At 46.2% G+C, this 16,462-nt stretch overlaps 1 protein-coding gene across 4 annotated transcripts in view; it reads left to right on the top strand.

Moving 5' to 3' along the window:
• Positions 1-15,997, top strand: part of LOC149341124 (lysosomal acid glucosylceramidase-like) — a 43,703-nt gene extending 27,706 nt beyond the window's left edge. For 2 of the 4 annotated variants that reach the window (XM_089543005.1, XM_089543003.1), the window contains exons 2-10: positions 4,958-5,143; positions 6,149-6,319; positions 6,409-6,542; positions 7,240-7,412; positions 9,459-9,702; positions 10,684-10,908; positions 12,154-12,317; positions 13,267-13,389; positions 15,784-15,997. In XM_089543005.1, coding sequence (XP_089399131.1) covers positions 4,958-5,143; positions 6,149-6,319; positions 6,409-6,542; positions 7,240-7,412; positions 9,459-9,702; positions 10,684-10,908; positions 12,154-12,317; positions 13,267-13,389; positions 15,784-15,886 — 1,523 coding nt within the window. In that variant the 3' untranslated portion in view covers positions 15,887-15,997. Of the gene's footprint in view, positions 1-3,409; positions 3,795-4,899; positions 5,144-6,148; positions 6,320-6,408; positions 6,543-7,239; positions 7,413-9,458; positions 9,703-10,683; positions 10,909-12,153; positions 12,318-13,266; positions 13,390-15,783 lie in introns of those variants that run through there. The other 2 variants (XM_089543004.1, XM_089543002.1) reach the window with 2 other exon arrangements.
• Positions 15,998-16,462: the final 465 nt, after the last annotated feature.

The raw sequence follows: 16,462 nt of genomic DNA, 5'->3' as shown, positions 1-16,462 counted from the left end.
TTTGATGCTCCTCCTTAGAACAAATTGAGGCAGGAACTTTTGGGACTCTTTACTTGCTGATCACCAAAGCAAGCAAAGCGAACAGTTAAGTATAAGAATACAAAATATGTGGTTTTCGAATTGCCTTTTCAAGTAATTTCGCATAGTCTTACTAAGCGGAGAATCCTGAAAACATTTTAACAGCGGTACGAAGGACCCTCAGCTTTGCACAGTACTGCTGCGCCTTACCTAATACATCTCCTTCTTGCACCTAAAGTCCACGTCTAACCTTAAACAACCGTACAGAAGTGTTATTCCGACTGTACGCCTGGTGTGATTTATAATCACACGCAAGAAAATGAAAAAAACACGTACTATGAAATTATTTTAAACGACGCCCCAAACATTTGCCAAGTGCGTTTGTTGTTTCCAAGGCGTGGTTAAGTATCAAGCAACAAAGCAGCTTCTGCACCGTTTGTTGCAGTAGTATCACACAAAAACGGCTGAATGTCTGCGCCAGAGCACGTTGTCAGTGCTTGATCAGTTGAAAAGCCTGGTCATTGACTTAGACAGGCAGAGCAGAACGGTGGGTGGGAAAATTAATTTGCAGAAAACCAAAGTAATGTTCCACAGTCTCTGAAGGGAATAATAGTTTACGATTAGTACAGCGAGACGCTGGAAGTGATAAGGGAATGCATCTACTTAGGGCAGCTAGTGACTGCGGATCACGGCCACGAGAGTGAAATAACCAGAGAGCAGAGGACCAGTTTTGCGATACTCAGCCATTTTGTTTTGTCATAAGTGTTGGCTGAAAAGGCAAGCCTCTCTGCCAAAAGATTCTTTTTACGTGTTTGTGATCACAGACTTCAAAAACGCTCAGCCAGCGTAGGGTTCCACATTGGAATGTTTTACGAAAGTAGTCTTTCATCAAATCATATCAAGAAGATACGTGAGAAACAAAAAACTTGGCAGAAATCTTACCATACAACTATTGGTGAATGAAAAATCGGCTGAATTACACGTGTGGAACCGATGGATATTCTCACAAGAGGGACCATGCAGCTGGGCAGTTGGATCGAATTGGCTTGTTTAAATTTTGTCATATTTTTATGGTTGTGTGTATTACTATATCTACACAAAGTAAACAGTTAACCTTGCACCTTGGAGTATTAACTCAAGACAAGAGAAAAATTTCGAAGGTTACATTTTTGGCCCCCTAATTTTAACTACGAACCTGACGAACAAGTTGCGTGATGATAGAAATTGAGCCGCAAACCTCTTCATTATCTTTCGCATCGAGATACACTGTACACGACAGTTCGAGCTGCAGTGAAGGCTTCCGCACACTTTAAGCAAGCAATAAATCATAGATATTTACAGGTATTTAAAAAAAAACACTAGTTCCGGATCTACTACTGGCGTTATTTTAGAATTCAGGTAGACGCCCTTTTTGAGATTTTTCCATGACCCGTTTGACGTCATAGCTCGTCTTCAGAGCGTACCGATCTGAATCGGACATTCGTCGGGCATTGCTTGATCAACAACAACAACCAACCAAACAAAAAAAAATCTGTCTTGGTCTACCGCATAAGATCCTAGGCTATGAGCATCCACTTGGAGAGTACACCATATTGTTCATATTCAGCGACGTGATGTTTCTCACTTCAAACTCTTCAGGTTTCGTTGTCCCCGCGAGCACCAGTCTCGCCATTTGGCCAAAGTTCGTCTTGTATCCCGCCACGGTGTCAAAGCTAACTTCTCTCTCGCCGTCTTGCCGGTACCGCCAGAACAAATTAATGGCCGTGTAGTCCCTCCAAGCGTCGTTGCACTCTTGGTAGAGAATATGGGTGACCGATTCGTGCACACCAAAGTCCCAGGGGACGCGGCGGACCCGGCCAGGCTTTGGGCCATCAATGTCCTCCCTCGGGAGCCGGCCCGTCTTGTATCGCAACAGGTCTAGCCGATACCACCGGAACGATTCGTGCCACAGGCGAAGGCACCGGGAGTCTCTGCTGGCGACGATGATTTGAGTGCGAATGCTCTCACCAGATGGCCATCCTATCGACAATTCGTGGCGCCTGTAGTCGTCCATGCTGGCAACGATGAACGTGTCGCTGTCCAGGTATATCCCTCCGTACTTTCTGAGTATATCTATCCGTACATTGTCAGAAACATCCTGCACCTTTCTGCCCAACACCGTTCCCGGTGCCTTGGCGTGGGTAACTACAAGGCGCGGGATATCCTTGATGTACTTCCAGTTGACGCTCCGCACTGTCGCGCTGCAGTTGTCGCAGTGGATAAACATTACGTCCGGATTCTGGTGCAGCCACGCCGCGCGAATGCACACGACCTCCACAAAGGTCAGCGGCGCATTTCCCAGTCTCACGAAGTGCACGATATTCGGGACGACGAAGCCTCCTTCGCGCGCATATGGTGCTGTCGAGTAACCGAACTTCAGCGCAATGTCTTCGTTTTCGTAGTAAAAAATCAGGCACATAAACAACATGACCGCAACACCGGCACCGTACTCCACATATTTTCGCTTTAGATGTCCACCAAAAACACGAGATGCCATCTCTGTTCTTGCAAATAAATAAATTCTAATATAAAATTATAATTATGAGGGCATTCATAACACTTGCTGATTTCAGGACGGCAGCACTGACCAGATTCTTACGTCGTCAGGCGACCTGCTGTATTTGCAGTCCATGTGCTGCCGCGGACGATCCAGAAAGAGGGTATACCTGCCATGCGCACTTTTAAACTTCACGGGTCAGCACTGTTAGCACCAGCGAGAAACTACTAACATAGCGGCCGGGCGGCGATTCGCACGCGGAGAATTGTTGACGCCGATGGGGATGCGTGTCGAAACTCTTCTTGTCCCTGGTGCCTGCGTAATCCTCGTTCGGCAATGCAAGCGGAACAGGTGCGAATTGACACTGCGTTCAAACATTGCCGGAGGCTTCGCTCACCGCATGCAGTCCGCGTTCGCAGAAAACAGCTGCTTCGAAGGTTCGCTTTACGGGCGACGTGGCTGCAAGCGCAGCCCAGCACTATGGTTGTTATCGGTACGAGCCTTATCGTACAGTCAACATGCGGCCCCAGGCTTGGGCTCGGATACTCACACAAGTCGAACCAGAGCAGCCAAAAACAAAGACGTGTGTTTTACTTTTGCCTGCTTGGTACGTATTGCGCCAGTTCAGGATCTTCTGATTATACGCGTATGTGCACGTTACCACTGCATCAAAGCACAAATGTCCCGCCCCTCACAACGTACTGTGAACGGAGAGAGAACAAAAAACTTGACTAAGTTATCACCAGTTTCTTCAGCCTTTCTCCTTCCTTCTCCACCCTGCCCCTCCTTTCTTTCTTTCTTTTTTTTTTTTCGAGGAGAGTAGGTGGTAGAGGGACTTGAAAAGGAGGACTTTTGCACCGCCGGTCGAGCTGGTATCAAATTTCTCGGTATACCCGCTCCGCTATCGCAGCTTGTTGAGAGGCGCTTTTGGAAAGCTCGCAAAGCCTGACAAGGTCTGCTGGCCTGTCTTATCTAGTCGAGTCTATCTGCCTCAGCGAGTGAGTGGCTTATGAGCACCGGTGATATTTTGAGATCGCAGCTGCCCAGTAGACAACAGCCGAGAAAAGAAAGCAACTGGGGGGTGGTATTAGTGTGGACCGTACAGGCGTAAGATGGCCATAACTTTCCGCGCCTAACACAGTAGAAAGAAAAGAGATAGTTAAAGTCGGCGTAAGTTTACGTCATAAGAGAAGCTACATGTGGGGCTTCGTACTCATCACCGTTGCCGTCTTCGTCGAAGGTGAGAATTTCGTCAATCGTTGGATGGATCCTTTGGGACACGGGGCAATTATTCCAAACCAGCAGCGTGATAAAAAAAAATAGGGGCGACCAATTGGAATGATGAGGAAAAAAGCATTCGCCTTATCGGCTCCACTTGTGCATAAATGAGAGGCACATTAAAGTTGCTGTGAAACTACTTTAACGACGAGCCCGACGGGCTTCGTCTGGGTCACTAGTCGACGGTCCAGCGTCCATTCTCACGCTCCTAACGGTTAAATTTGTATCGTTGTTCAAGCATCAACTTCTCACGCTCAAGCATGCTACGCTTCGGCAACTTGATCTTTTGATGGGGCGTTCTTCAGGATTTTTTATTCTGGTGAGTCATTCTTAGTCATATGATATTTTGCTGAGTCATTCTTCAACATCTTTAATTTTTCCAAATCCATTCCAATTAAGATTCTGCAACAATATTATTCCATTTCCATTCGCATTCACTTCTTTTATTCATTTATGAGTAATTCTTAGTCATTTATAATTTTACTGAGTCATTCTTGGCCCGGCCTCTCCTTTCTCTTCTCTACATAGATTATACTGGGACTAAAAGAAAGAACAAAGGAAATGCGTCCCAGCCCGCACCGTGAGCATAACGGGCTTCCTACAAGTGGAGAGGAATTTTCTTTTCTGTACCTGTAAATTGTGACAGGCGGAAAGAGAGAAATCCTTCTAAACTCCTTCTTCCACCTTGGCAGGTGCAAGCTTCAAACAGATGCCGACGCCGGACTATTTTCCCTGTCATGGCACTCCTAATGGTATCGCACTTAATATAGTTAGAACCGAGAGGTAAAGAACACCAAAGAAAGAGACGATAACACGGCGCTACGTGCCATGACTATTTCTGAACGTTTTTAACTGCTTTCCATTTCGCGATTTCATTCATTCATTCATTCATTCATTCATTCATTCATTCATTCATTCATTCATTCATTCATTCATTCATTGTTTGTGTTCGGTGATTGATTATTTCGCTCATTCACTCATCTTTAAATGTACGTCCGTCCATTGAAATTTTGCTACGTCTCATTGAAGTTCGTGTAGGGTGTATTAAAAGCGGATGTCTTATGTAGCTCCTGGATGAAACAACACCACGGGATACCCCTGAAGCCACTTGGTTCTTCCATCCAGGCGCTTGGTCACAATGCCTACCCAGAGACTACGGCAAAGGCAGCGTGGTCTGCGTCTGCAACGTCTCCTACTGCGACTACCTAGGAGATGTGGACCCGGCGCCGCATGGACAGATCCTGGTTTTTGAGAGCAACAAAGCTGGGCTCCGGTTTGCCAAGACAACCGGCCAATTCGTAGCCCCTTCAGGTACACCCCTGGAGCCCCTGCCGCGCGCTCCCTTGCGTCCGTATTACAGTGCTGCTGTACTTTACCAGTCAGCAAAATTCACATGATGCATAATGCTGACAGAAAAATCACAAATAGTGCCACGTGGTGGTGAGCTCAGTAATGTGTTTATTGCTAACGCGGCGATATCATGCATGACGCACAACACAAGATGCAGCTACTGATTTGACGAGAGAAGTGCTAGCCAGCGTGCAACAAGATGTATGCATGCCCTTGATTGAAAGGGCGCAGTGACTACAAGACATGAAAGAATACACAGAGGTGCACTGTGTGTTTTTTCTCTTTCGCGTGTTGTCGATGTGCACCAACTCGCTTAACAGTGTGCCTTATTAATGTATAGATGCCTAGGATGAAGGCCTAGGTCAAGATAGCAGCGCAGAATTAATGGCGACTAAGTTTCAGCAGTCAATGGTTATGATTATGAGCCGCCGCGGTGGCTCAGCGGTTATGGTGCTCGGCTGCTGACCCGAAAGACGCGGGTTCGATCCCGGCCGCGGCGGCTAGAATTTCTTTGGAGGAGAAATTCTAGAGGCCCGTGTACTGTGCGATGTCAGTGCACGTTAAAGAACCCCAGGTGGTCGAAATTTCCGGAGCCCTTCACTACGGCGTCTCTCATAGCCTCAGTCGCTTTGGGACGTTAAACCCCATAAACTAAACTAAACTATGATTATGAAACTGCCGCGTGAATCTGAAGTTATGTTCACGTGACGGAATTTTACTTCCTTTATTTGCATGGTGCTTTGACGGCATTGCGTAGAGAAACGAAGTATTGATGAGACGCTGAAATAATGAAGTGCCTTTCTCCAAGTGCATGCAGGTACGTGAATAGAACAAAAAATAAAATAAAACTCCACTTCAACAATTCACAATTCCATTGCCACTCGTTTGACAGGTAAATGGTGGACATTTTTTGTCATTTTCTGTTTTCTTCAATTTCTCTTTCAAAAACCTTTTCTTGTTCTTCAGACCCTCCTCAGAGCCACGATGACACTGTGACCATAGTCGTGGATACGTCGCAGACTTACCAGAAAATTTTCGGGTTTGGAGGAGCCTTTACTGATGCTGCAGGCATCAACATCAACTCCCTACCAGACAACATGCAGGAAGATATCATTCAGTCGTACTACTCTGACAAAGGTGCGTACTGGGCTCGCTACCGAACGCGCGACGTTAAAGCAATCCAAAACCAACAGCTCTCGTTCCCGTTTGTTTTACGAATCGCCCAGGGCTGTCCTACAACATCGGTCGGGTTCCGATGGCGAGCTGCGACTTCTCCGTGAGGCAGTACACGTACGCTGACACGCCGGGCGACTTCGCCCTGGCCAACTTCTCACTCGCCGAAGAAGATTTCCAGTTAAAGGTGCGCTCCAACATCGACGCAGTGGATTACAATATTCTCTTAGAAATGAGGCAAAGAACGCAAAAGAAATACTGAGAAGTTAACTAGAAGATGTGATTGGCTACGACTCTTTGGTAGAGGGGAAAACGTCTTCAAAAATTCACTGGGACGCGTATTTCCATTATGTATTAGCAGTGATTAAGTATTTAGCGAAAGTGATGTAACTTCCGCTCTGGTAACGTCGCTTCCCTCTAGCCAATGAGAATGCTCCGTTCTGGTGACGCCACTTCCCTTCGGCCAATGAGCGAATTTTATGACCAAAAAGGCATTTTGGACCCATGAGGCTTCTAATGATCGAAAACGGAGATCGAATATAGAAAGGAGGAAAAGTGGAGTGTGAGTCCCAGTAAAAAAACCTATCGCACAATAGCCATAAACAAAAAAAAAAAAAACGAGCGAGTGCATAAAGAAGCTTAAGTGTTGACAGCCAGCGTCACATGAAACGGGCTTTATACGAGAAGAGGCCGACCCAATGTGGTTAAGTTGTCACCGTCAGTGAGGCGGTTGCTGCGCCTTTCCTCTCCTCCTTACGCCCCTCTCTTCAATCCGGTTGTCACTAGAGCCAGTCTGAGGCAAGGAAAGAATGCGCACTGGTGACGCAGGGAGTGATGATGAATAAGTGGGTCGAAGTGACAAGTACTTCCCGCTCTATTTGCAGATACCTTACGTCAAGCGGGCGTTAAAAATTTCGAAGCATCCGGTGTGGATGTTCGCCAGTCCCTGGAGTGGCCCTGCATGGATGAAAAACAACGGAAGGCTCAACCACGGCGGCTGGCTCATCGGGCATCCTGGAGGAAAATACTACAAGACATGGGCCAACTACTTCGTCAGGTGCGATCCAATTTGAGAGTTGTGCAACAACAACGCTAACGATACTAATAATAATTATAATAGTAACAATAACAATGTCATGATGACGATTATGATGAATAACTCCGTAGTGAAAAGGAGCACCAGTGAAGCTGTGGAGCCGAACCGCCGTAAAAAGGAGTGGAAAGAGCTCGCAATACTGTCGTAAAAGGTCAGAACTAATAGTTTACATTTACATAAATAATATTTAGGATCTGGCAACCTAACGAACGTGCTGCATGCTTTCAGGAAGGGTTTCCTTGCGACGCCGCAGTTAATCGATATTATCCTTGATATCCGTTGAATCATTAATGTGTGCAACCGTGCTGACGCTGTTTTCTACGAGTTTCGAAAACATTGAATATAACACTGCCATTACGCCCTGTTAAAACGTATTGCAATTTTTAAAAATCGCTCCCTGGCGTCGTGAATTTTTCTTTTTTTTTCTGATAAGTTGAAGCTCGTAAATTTCAGTTCTTTAGACTTCCTTGGTCCACCCCTTTTCTTTTTTTTTACATAAGAGCCTTACACGGGCCTTATCATGCACTGCCCGATTACACGCAGACTGTTGTGTGCTGTATCATGTATTTCATGTATTTATTTAGCGGAAGATTATCGTCCCCTAAACCTCTCGGTAACGTCGCTAGCATACATAGCCCGAGATTTGCAAAGGGCTGAAGCCTAATATACCGCCAATGGTTAACGAGCGCAAAAGAAACGAAGACGGCAGAAAAAAATCCCCCCCCCCCCCTCCCCCCCGTGGGGGTATGTGCCATGTTTACTGAGGAGAAGAAGAAGAAGACCACAGCACAACACAGCTTAAGCCTGAGGACATCATCAAGCTTGAGCGCTTGTTGTTGCTGTGGCCTCTGAAGCGATGGCACATACCCACGGTGGGGGATCTGCCAGGGTTTGGTGCAGATCCAAACAGGATAAAAATTCATGAAAGCGCCTCTAAATAACAACAGTAATCTTGGAAAATGAATAACGAATTTGGAGAGATTTTTAGGAGATTGGAAGGAAAATCGATGAAACGAAGAGGTGAGCGTTGAAATAAATTAATTCAAGAACAGTAATATTAAATAAATGAATTTTGAGAGAAAAGTAAAGGGAAAGATGAGTTAACACAAAAATCTCCCGGTCTCGATAACATACTTGTAAACAAGCTCACACACCAGCTTAGGGGCATGCCCTTTGACGGTTGCACCGAAGGCGGGGAGGACAGGAAGAAAAAACGGCAGCCCAAATTGTGTTGTGTTGTGGTCTTCTCTGCTTTCTTCGTATTTTTCGCGCTCGTTAACCATGAATATGTACCAACTAGCCCGACTTCTAATGTTAACCCGATTTATTATACCCTTCGCTGTCAGAGATCTAGTGTACTTTGAACTACAGGTGCCATCATTCATCATTCTGAGGTGTGTTTCTTGATATGTGGCAGAGGAACGGCTCTGGCAGAAGTGCGAATAAGTACTGCTCAGTGCATCATGCACAGTGATTGCGTAAAGTGAGATGCGGATGGTACTCGGGCACTACAAATAATGTAGGTGTACTTTGCAAACCCACATTTAAAGACATCAGGCAACATAAAAAGTAAATGAAGTCGGTTTTCGGTTTTACGTGAATTTGTTCAAGTCCCCCCCCCCCCCCCCCCCCCCTCAATCTACAGTTGGGTAAATTACTAAGGCATTCGGCATCGGACCACGAGATCGCGGGGGGCGGGAGGGGGGGTATTCTATTCCGGCTATTTGATGCAGGCAAAATGTAAAGGTGTCAGTGCGCGTCCGCGCACTGACACCTTGATGCACTTTGAAAAGGTGGCTCAAGTTAATCCGGACGCTTTCCATTCACCCGCCACTTTGCCCGTTGTGTCTCTCTGGCATGTAACAATTCATTAACTATTTAAACGATATAAACTCAGATGACCTACGGGCGTCTGGTGTCTAATACAGCAAGCTCATCATGCTGATACAGATTCGTGCTGGCTTTACATTGTTTGAGCTACATCTACTCCTCTTTTGTTCCCTGCAGGTTCCTGCAAGAATACGAGCGCAACGGAATTCAGTTTTGGGGCGTGACGGCAGAAAACGAACCGACGGCTGGATTCGATCCCAACTATGCCTTCCAGTGCATGGGCTTCACGCCTGAGAGCCAGCGCGACTTCATCAAGCTGGACCTGGGCCCCGCTCTTGAAAAGGCTGGCTACGGGCCTGACAAGCTCGCTCTCATGATCATGGACGATATGCGGTCGTTCCTACCATTATGGGCCAAAGTGGTAAGCTCCAAGGCCCATGCAGTTTCGCCAGTACCATGTGTGCTTGGCACGGTCCTTGCTGAATGCGCATGATGCCTCATTTTATAGAAATGTGGCAGCTTCCTCATATGTTATTGCTCGATTTGGCAACGGGAAGTCGTGTGCGTATAACTTCAAACAGTCCCAGTCACGGGCTGCAACACTACTTGAGCCGAGTATACTGCTGCCGCGGATGTGTATAGCCCTTGAATACGATGCTTGTTCACCAGAGCTGTCTAGACGTTACCAAGTGACTTATATGAGGCAGTTTTAGTTACGATTCTTATGAGCCGGAGTCTCGGTAAAGGCGCACCTGGAGCTGGCGAAACATCGTATTTCTCTGTCTTGATGCGCACCGGGACGCGGGAATTGGTGCTCCGAAGAGTGCGGCTATAATCATGCGTGTTAGTTCTGACAGTGCATCACTCTGTACAATTTAGCAACTGGAGAAACACAACAAGATAGTTGGTGAGGTAGGTCGAAGGGAATGAAAGTTTTGACTCCTGCGTTTTCTGCTCACTTCTGCACATAATGGGTAGTTTATCAAGAAGTCTTCCTCGAGAAAACTCGGCGGAGCAGATGGTGCTCTTGGGGCACAACTCGGCTTCGCAGCAACTGAGAGGTGTGATAGTTAACTTTCATTTTGCGTGCACACAGGTGCGCACATATAAACTTTTTGGTTTCGTGTTACCACCGGATAGCAGTGCAGGCCGCTTGAACTGAATGACGGATGCGAACGAGGAGCAATGAATAGTGCTGTGAACTGCTCGGAAATAGGCATTGGTTCATGTCAAAATGGCATAATGACAGTCGTGGCGAGTTGCCATCCGTGCGGAATATGTGGCGTAACACGCAACATAAGCATTCCAGCTTTACTCGCTTAGTTATACGTCTAGCTATGTAAAAGCTTTGTGACACCCCCCTTCCTCTTTCTCTCCCGGCCTCCATTATCTCTTCCCGCAGGTCCTGAGTGACGCCGATGCGGCGAAGTACGTCGCCGGCGTCGCCGTTCACTGGTACATGGACTCAGTGACAGACGCCAGCAGGCTGGACGAGACTCACGACGCCTTCCCCGACAAGTTCATTCTGGGCACCGAAGCTTGCATGGGCGACAAACCCTGGATCAAGGAGAAGGTGCAGCTGGGAAGCTGGGACCGGGCCGAAAACTACTCCCACGACATCCTCGAGGTGGGAATGCCACTCGTTGACACGTGGTCGAACGACTCTTTTCGCATGCCTATAGCTTTCACTGGTATTTGAGTAGTCAACAGTCACCGAAACCAAAGAAAACGTAAGAGAATGTTTCTATAATTTTTAGCTAATTTGTGGTGTTGAGAAATGGTAAATTAGGAGCGTAATTCTTTAATGACTTAAAGATAATTGATTAGAAAATAAAAGAGAAACGACCAATGTCCGCCGGTAGGATGAGAAACAGCGACCTCTGTATGTCGTGCACCGTGCTCTACCAACTAAGCTGCCGCGGCGGCTGTCCAATCTGCTTTCGGAGCATGTTTCGGAGGTATTTATGTTGCATGCTACCTAACCTTGAGAGTGTTCCCCAGCGCCAACGTCGCCGATAGCGGTGGAAATATAGCGTCCTGTATTACTACGAGTGTCATGAACGTAAACGAACGGTGAAGACGAGAGCTGTGCGAGAACCCTCTTATGCTACCTATGACGTGAAGGCTACCAGAACCGAGGCCCTCGTTAAGCTATTGGGCAGAGAAGGGTAGGGAGATGAGGTGCTCTTTATGAGATGTGTATTAAAATAAAGTCAACAGTCACTAGATTATCTGAAGTGGGCTGCTTTCATTCAAGACCAGCCCAGCTTGAAGAAGTTTTTCTAGAGGTCATTTTTGAGCAGCGATAACACGCTTCAGCGCGATTAATTTCTTTTTGCATTGCACCTGTTTCCGGTATAGCAGTACTGGGTCACCTCATCTGTACTCGAACCCTTAGGTAGTAACAAAATAGAGTGATCTATCTTGATAAACTCCATGCGATGACTGGTGGAAGATACTCAGAAAAGAGGTCATGACTTCTGTGTCGACGACAAGCATAAAGAAAGGATGAGTAACTAAAGAAGGTCAATCGCATGCATTTTCACAGTCGTTAGTACAGAACCGTGCTTTTTAGCTTGGTTACGCCAAGTGACTCGCCATCGCGCAATGCATACAGTTTGGCAGAGCATAGAGCTGGAATCTAGTTTTGAGAAGAGTTTAAATATCTTCAAAGAGAGATGCTATGAACGTTAATTTTAGGTGAGTAGGAGAGCTCTTTGCCTGCATGTGGGCGCAGTTGGACTGTTGCTGCTGGGTACGATGATGACGGTGACTAGCAAAGAGCCGCTACACTTGAGCAACACTCCAAAGATATGTCTGTAGGCAGCCGACTCAAAATACATTGTTTTTGACATGGCCTTCTTACCCACAGGACCTCCAGCACTGGGTGACGGGTTGGGTGGACTGGAACTTGGCTCTGGACAGGCAGGGCGGGCCAAACTGGGTGCAAAATTTCGTCGACTCGCCCATCATTGTCAACGCCGACGCTCAGGAGTTTTACAAGCAGCCTATGTACTACGCACTGGCGCACTTCACGTAAGTATACCAAGCAACACTCATTCTTAATGACTCAGCCTCACGCCCAGAGGAGAAAAAAAGAAGACAGGAGCAGTAAAAAGTTTGGAAGCTTTTTCACGGCGTCCAGTTCTTTCAAAATTTTGCGCTAGGACCTTTAAACTTTCAAAATAAGGAGCAAAAGTCGCTTCGCTTTTTTAAAGTAGATTTAAGAGCCTAATTGGAGTCCCTGCCGGGAAACAATCTTAAGAAGAAAACACCAAGAATAAAGGAGCAGACGGGAGAGGCGCTGATTTCCTACCGATTTTGTTGTGAACTCAGACCGTCTTATGCATACTTGCCACTCCGCGATTAGTTTTAGTTGTTATTTATTCTTTACCGTAGCATTACAGGTTTCAATCCAAAAAATCTATTTCTTTCCTCAGTAGCAGTGATGCTACTAAAGAAGGGCTGATTTGCGTTGGCCTGCTTTTGCTAAAAAAAAAGAGATTTCCTTCACTCCCTTGAGAAACTGCGTCTCTTTTAGTCGCAGCTTACAAGGCTCGCAACGGGACCTCTTGCAGCGTTCCTTAAAGTTTCCTCCTTACCGTCTCTTAAGCGATAAGATGTGCTCCCTTACGTGCTAGTTGCTCCACTTACTTACTTGGCCGATAGCAATTATATTGTCATTAGCCACTTAATAAGCAACTTATCAAAGGAGCCTATATTGTAAAAAAGAGAGAACGAAATGCGGATAGAAACCAATCGTACGCTAAAGTGGCACGTGCATATCGCGAAACGCTTGCGAAAGAGGCAGTATTAGGATTGACACTCGCGCTAACCTTGACAACAAGCGCCACCTGATACGAAAGAGAGCTGCAAATATTCGTCAATTATTTACGGACAAAAATTAAGACGAGTGTGGAAAGTACCGTTTTGCATGAACGCAACACATTTTACTTCACTTTTTTGTTTGCTTTTACACCACCAGGAAGTTCTTGTCCCGTGGAAGCCTGCGCGTCGCATCCAGAGACGAGGGCGGCAACCTCAGCGGGCTGGAGTACGGGGCATTCACGACTCCGCAAGGCAGCACGGTGGTGATTGTCCTCAACCCGTAAGTTTGCGAGAACTTCGTGGTAGAGCCCTTGCGGGGGTCACTGCACTGCCGTGAGAAACGCACCTCGCAACGGTGCCTCCTCCTTGTTACCATGGTTCATGTGCTTCGTGAATAAGCGCGAACGTTTCTAAGACGATCCAGATTTTTTATTGCGAAAGCAATACTACTTGCACTTTCACGCCTTTGCCGTGCCGCGGCGGTGACCACCATTGACCTTCATTTGAGCTTGATTGCATTAGATTGGATTAGATTAGATTACATTGGATTGGATTGGGATGGATTTGATTGGATTGCATTGGATTGGATTGGATTGTATAACCGATGCATCACCACAATAACCACAAGCACCACCACCAGCTACACTACCAGCTGAACCAGTGGCGTAGGTACAGATATTGCTTTCGCAATTACCGGGCTTAACGAAGCTAAGCCACAGCGAATTTTTATTTCTCTGTATTTCTACGAAATTCTGCTCACTAGTGAGGACATTTTGCTCCTGAATAAATATTATTAGGATTCAGTCCGAAATATTGCCACCCATATTGACGCAGTGGCCAAGACTTTGCGCAGTAATCGCAACGTGAAAGCAGCGATGCTTCCATGTGTCTTAATACGTTGTCGTTGTACACGTAGGAACGTTCAAATGCAAGACGTCATCTTTTCTCTATACAGGGTGTTTCATCTAAGACTTTCTGCAATTTTTAAAAATAAGCTATTTGAATTAGATGCCCGCTTTTTCTGGCATTGCATTGTCAGTGGTGTAGTACATCATAATGCAGCTAAGACGTGCTAACTAGCAGGCTTATTAACCAATATTTAAGAGTTAACTTTTAAACTATTACCGTTGGGATCCTTAATTATTGAGAGGCATGTAGCCCACCGTTAGTAATGTCCATATCCGTTTTTAGAATTTCGAGAACGCGATTATCCTCGGCGCTGTGGCCCAACAAATTTTGGCTATTTCGACGAGTTAGGTACTCTGGAGAGGTTGCTTTGCCTGCAAGCTTCTCAAACCGCATGTATCTTGGCGCGATGTAGGCGAAATTTGTTGGGCCACAATGCCAAGGATAATCGCGTTCTCGAAATTCTAAAAACGGATATGGACATTACTTACGGTGGGCTACATGCCTCTCAATAATTAAGGAGCCCAACGGTAATAGTTTAAAAGTTAACTATTACATATTGGTTAACAAGCCTGCTAGTTAGCACGTCTTAGCTGCATTATGATGTACTACTCCACTGACAATGCTATGCCAGAAAAAGCGCGCATCTAATTCAAATAGCTTATTTTTAAAAATTGCAGAAAGTCCTAGGTGAAACACCCTGTATATATGCAGTTTCCTCGTCAGCACTTACTTCGAGCAAATACGAGGAAGTCGGGGCTCAGCTAGCACGCGCGATAAGCGAGTATCCGAGAAGAAAGGTTTTAGGAAAGCACATCCTCGAACATGGCAGCGCATAAAATGTATTTATTTATTGATTTAGTACATACTGTAGGAATCTCTTTGAGGACGTGACTGGATTGGTTTCACACAAAATTTAGACAGCACAGAAAAAAGAAGAATCGCACATAGTGACAATGTTAAGAATTTTCAAAGTTTCTTGTCAAATGTGACACAAGTGTTTAAGTGACGCCTGGGTTGGAGTTTCACAAGGCGACAAATTCCACTCTCGGATCACATGCGGGATAAAAAAAAATTTGAATGCATCTGTATCCTCCGGCTAGAGATAGCACTTCTGCTGTCTAATTCAGGATTGCGTCAAATAAAAGAAGTCGGCACTTATAAGCCTGAGAAGTACGTAGATAGGCACTGTACCGTTGAGATGACACAGGTTGAGTGTTTTTATTAATATTAATATATTCTGGACGGGGGGGGGGGGGGGGGGGGGGGGGGGGCGACTAGAAAGCAAATATACTATGAAGCTCTTCGTAGGACGATCTACTGCGCCATTAGAAAACACGACACAAGTCCCTTGCTTCGAAAATAATCATCAAACAAAGCCGGAAGTGACGCGACATTCGCTCAGCAACACACGAAAAATGACATTACGTCACAGCAAGACTGGGTAATGCTAGCTGGAAACACTTAATGTGCGCTGAAAAGGAGGAAAACCGCTTAAACGATACAAACATGAAGCTGTCAGCAAGGAACATATGGAGAGTACTAAATATGAGAGAATACGTTACTGGCTCACGAGCAATATTATTGAAAATTGCATTGCTTTTACACCTTTGTTACGCTCAGGAGGCACCACCAACTTGCCCAATAACGGTGCTTGCGCTAGGGGTTGAGTGCTTCGGTGTGTTTTGTTGTCGTCGCTCCATGTATACGTATTATAATGTTTGATTCTCTGAAACACTGTTCTTCTCTTGCTTGTATTGTGTCGCAGAACTGACGCTGAACGCAGCGTGCAAGTAAAGGAAGCTTCAAGTGGTACCAGCTACGCGAGGACCCTCACGCCGCGTTCAATCAACACCTTTGTCTGGTGGTAGAAGCGGAGAACGAACACCTCGCAGCCATCTTTCTACGTGACTACTCGCTTTACTCTAGCTTTGTTTCTGCAAAACCAAGCTTATTCTAGGAAATAAAAATAGAACTTTCTCCGTGCGTCTTTTTCTGCCCTCCGCCCAACAAGAAAGGGGTTTGGTTAGGTTAGGACTTGAAATCTGTGCCAGCTGAACTGTAACGAGTGGTATGCGTGTGTGCTTTGTTGCGACTTTTCCGCAATGCGAAATACGGAGCCCTCCACTACCGCACCTCTTTCTCCCTTTCTTCTTTCACTCTCACTTTCTTCCCTTCACCTCCCGGTGAGGTTGAGGTGTTCACCAAGAAGTGAGAGAGTTACTGCGCCATTTTCTTGTTTTTTGTTGTCTTTACTTGTGTGTGAATTATTAGGGGAGGGGGGGGGCACATACTTTCGGATGTTAACGGGCAGAGTCTCAAGCGTGTTCCCGTGATTTGCCCGTCGGACGTTTGCGGCTCTGACCTCCTCCAGGGTTCTACCCCTACCGCGGCGGCCGTGTTTCAATGGAGGCGAAACGCAGAAGGTGCCAGTGTGCTGTGCGATG

Source organism: Amblyomma mixtum, chromosome 5 (genome assembly GCF_055824585.1).
Source record: "Amblyomma mixtum isolate Tamu chromosome 5, ASM5582458v1, whole genome shotgun sequence".
Taxonomy (NCBI): domain Eukaryota; kingdom Metazoa; phylum Arthropoda; class Arachnida; order Ixodida; family Ixodidae; genus Amblyomma; species Amblyomma mixtum.
Note: the sequence above shows the minus strand (reverse complement) of the source record. Positions and strands in the feature narration are given on the sequence as shown.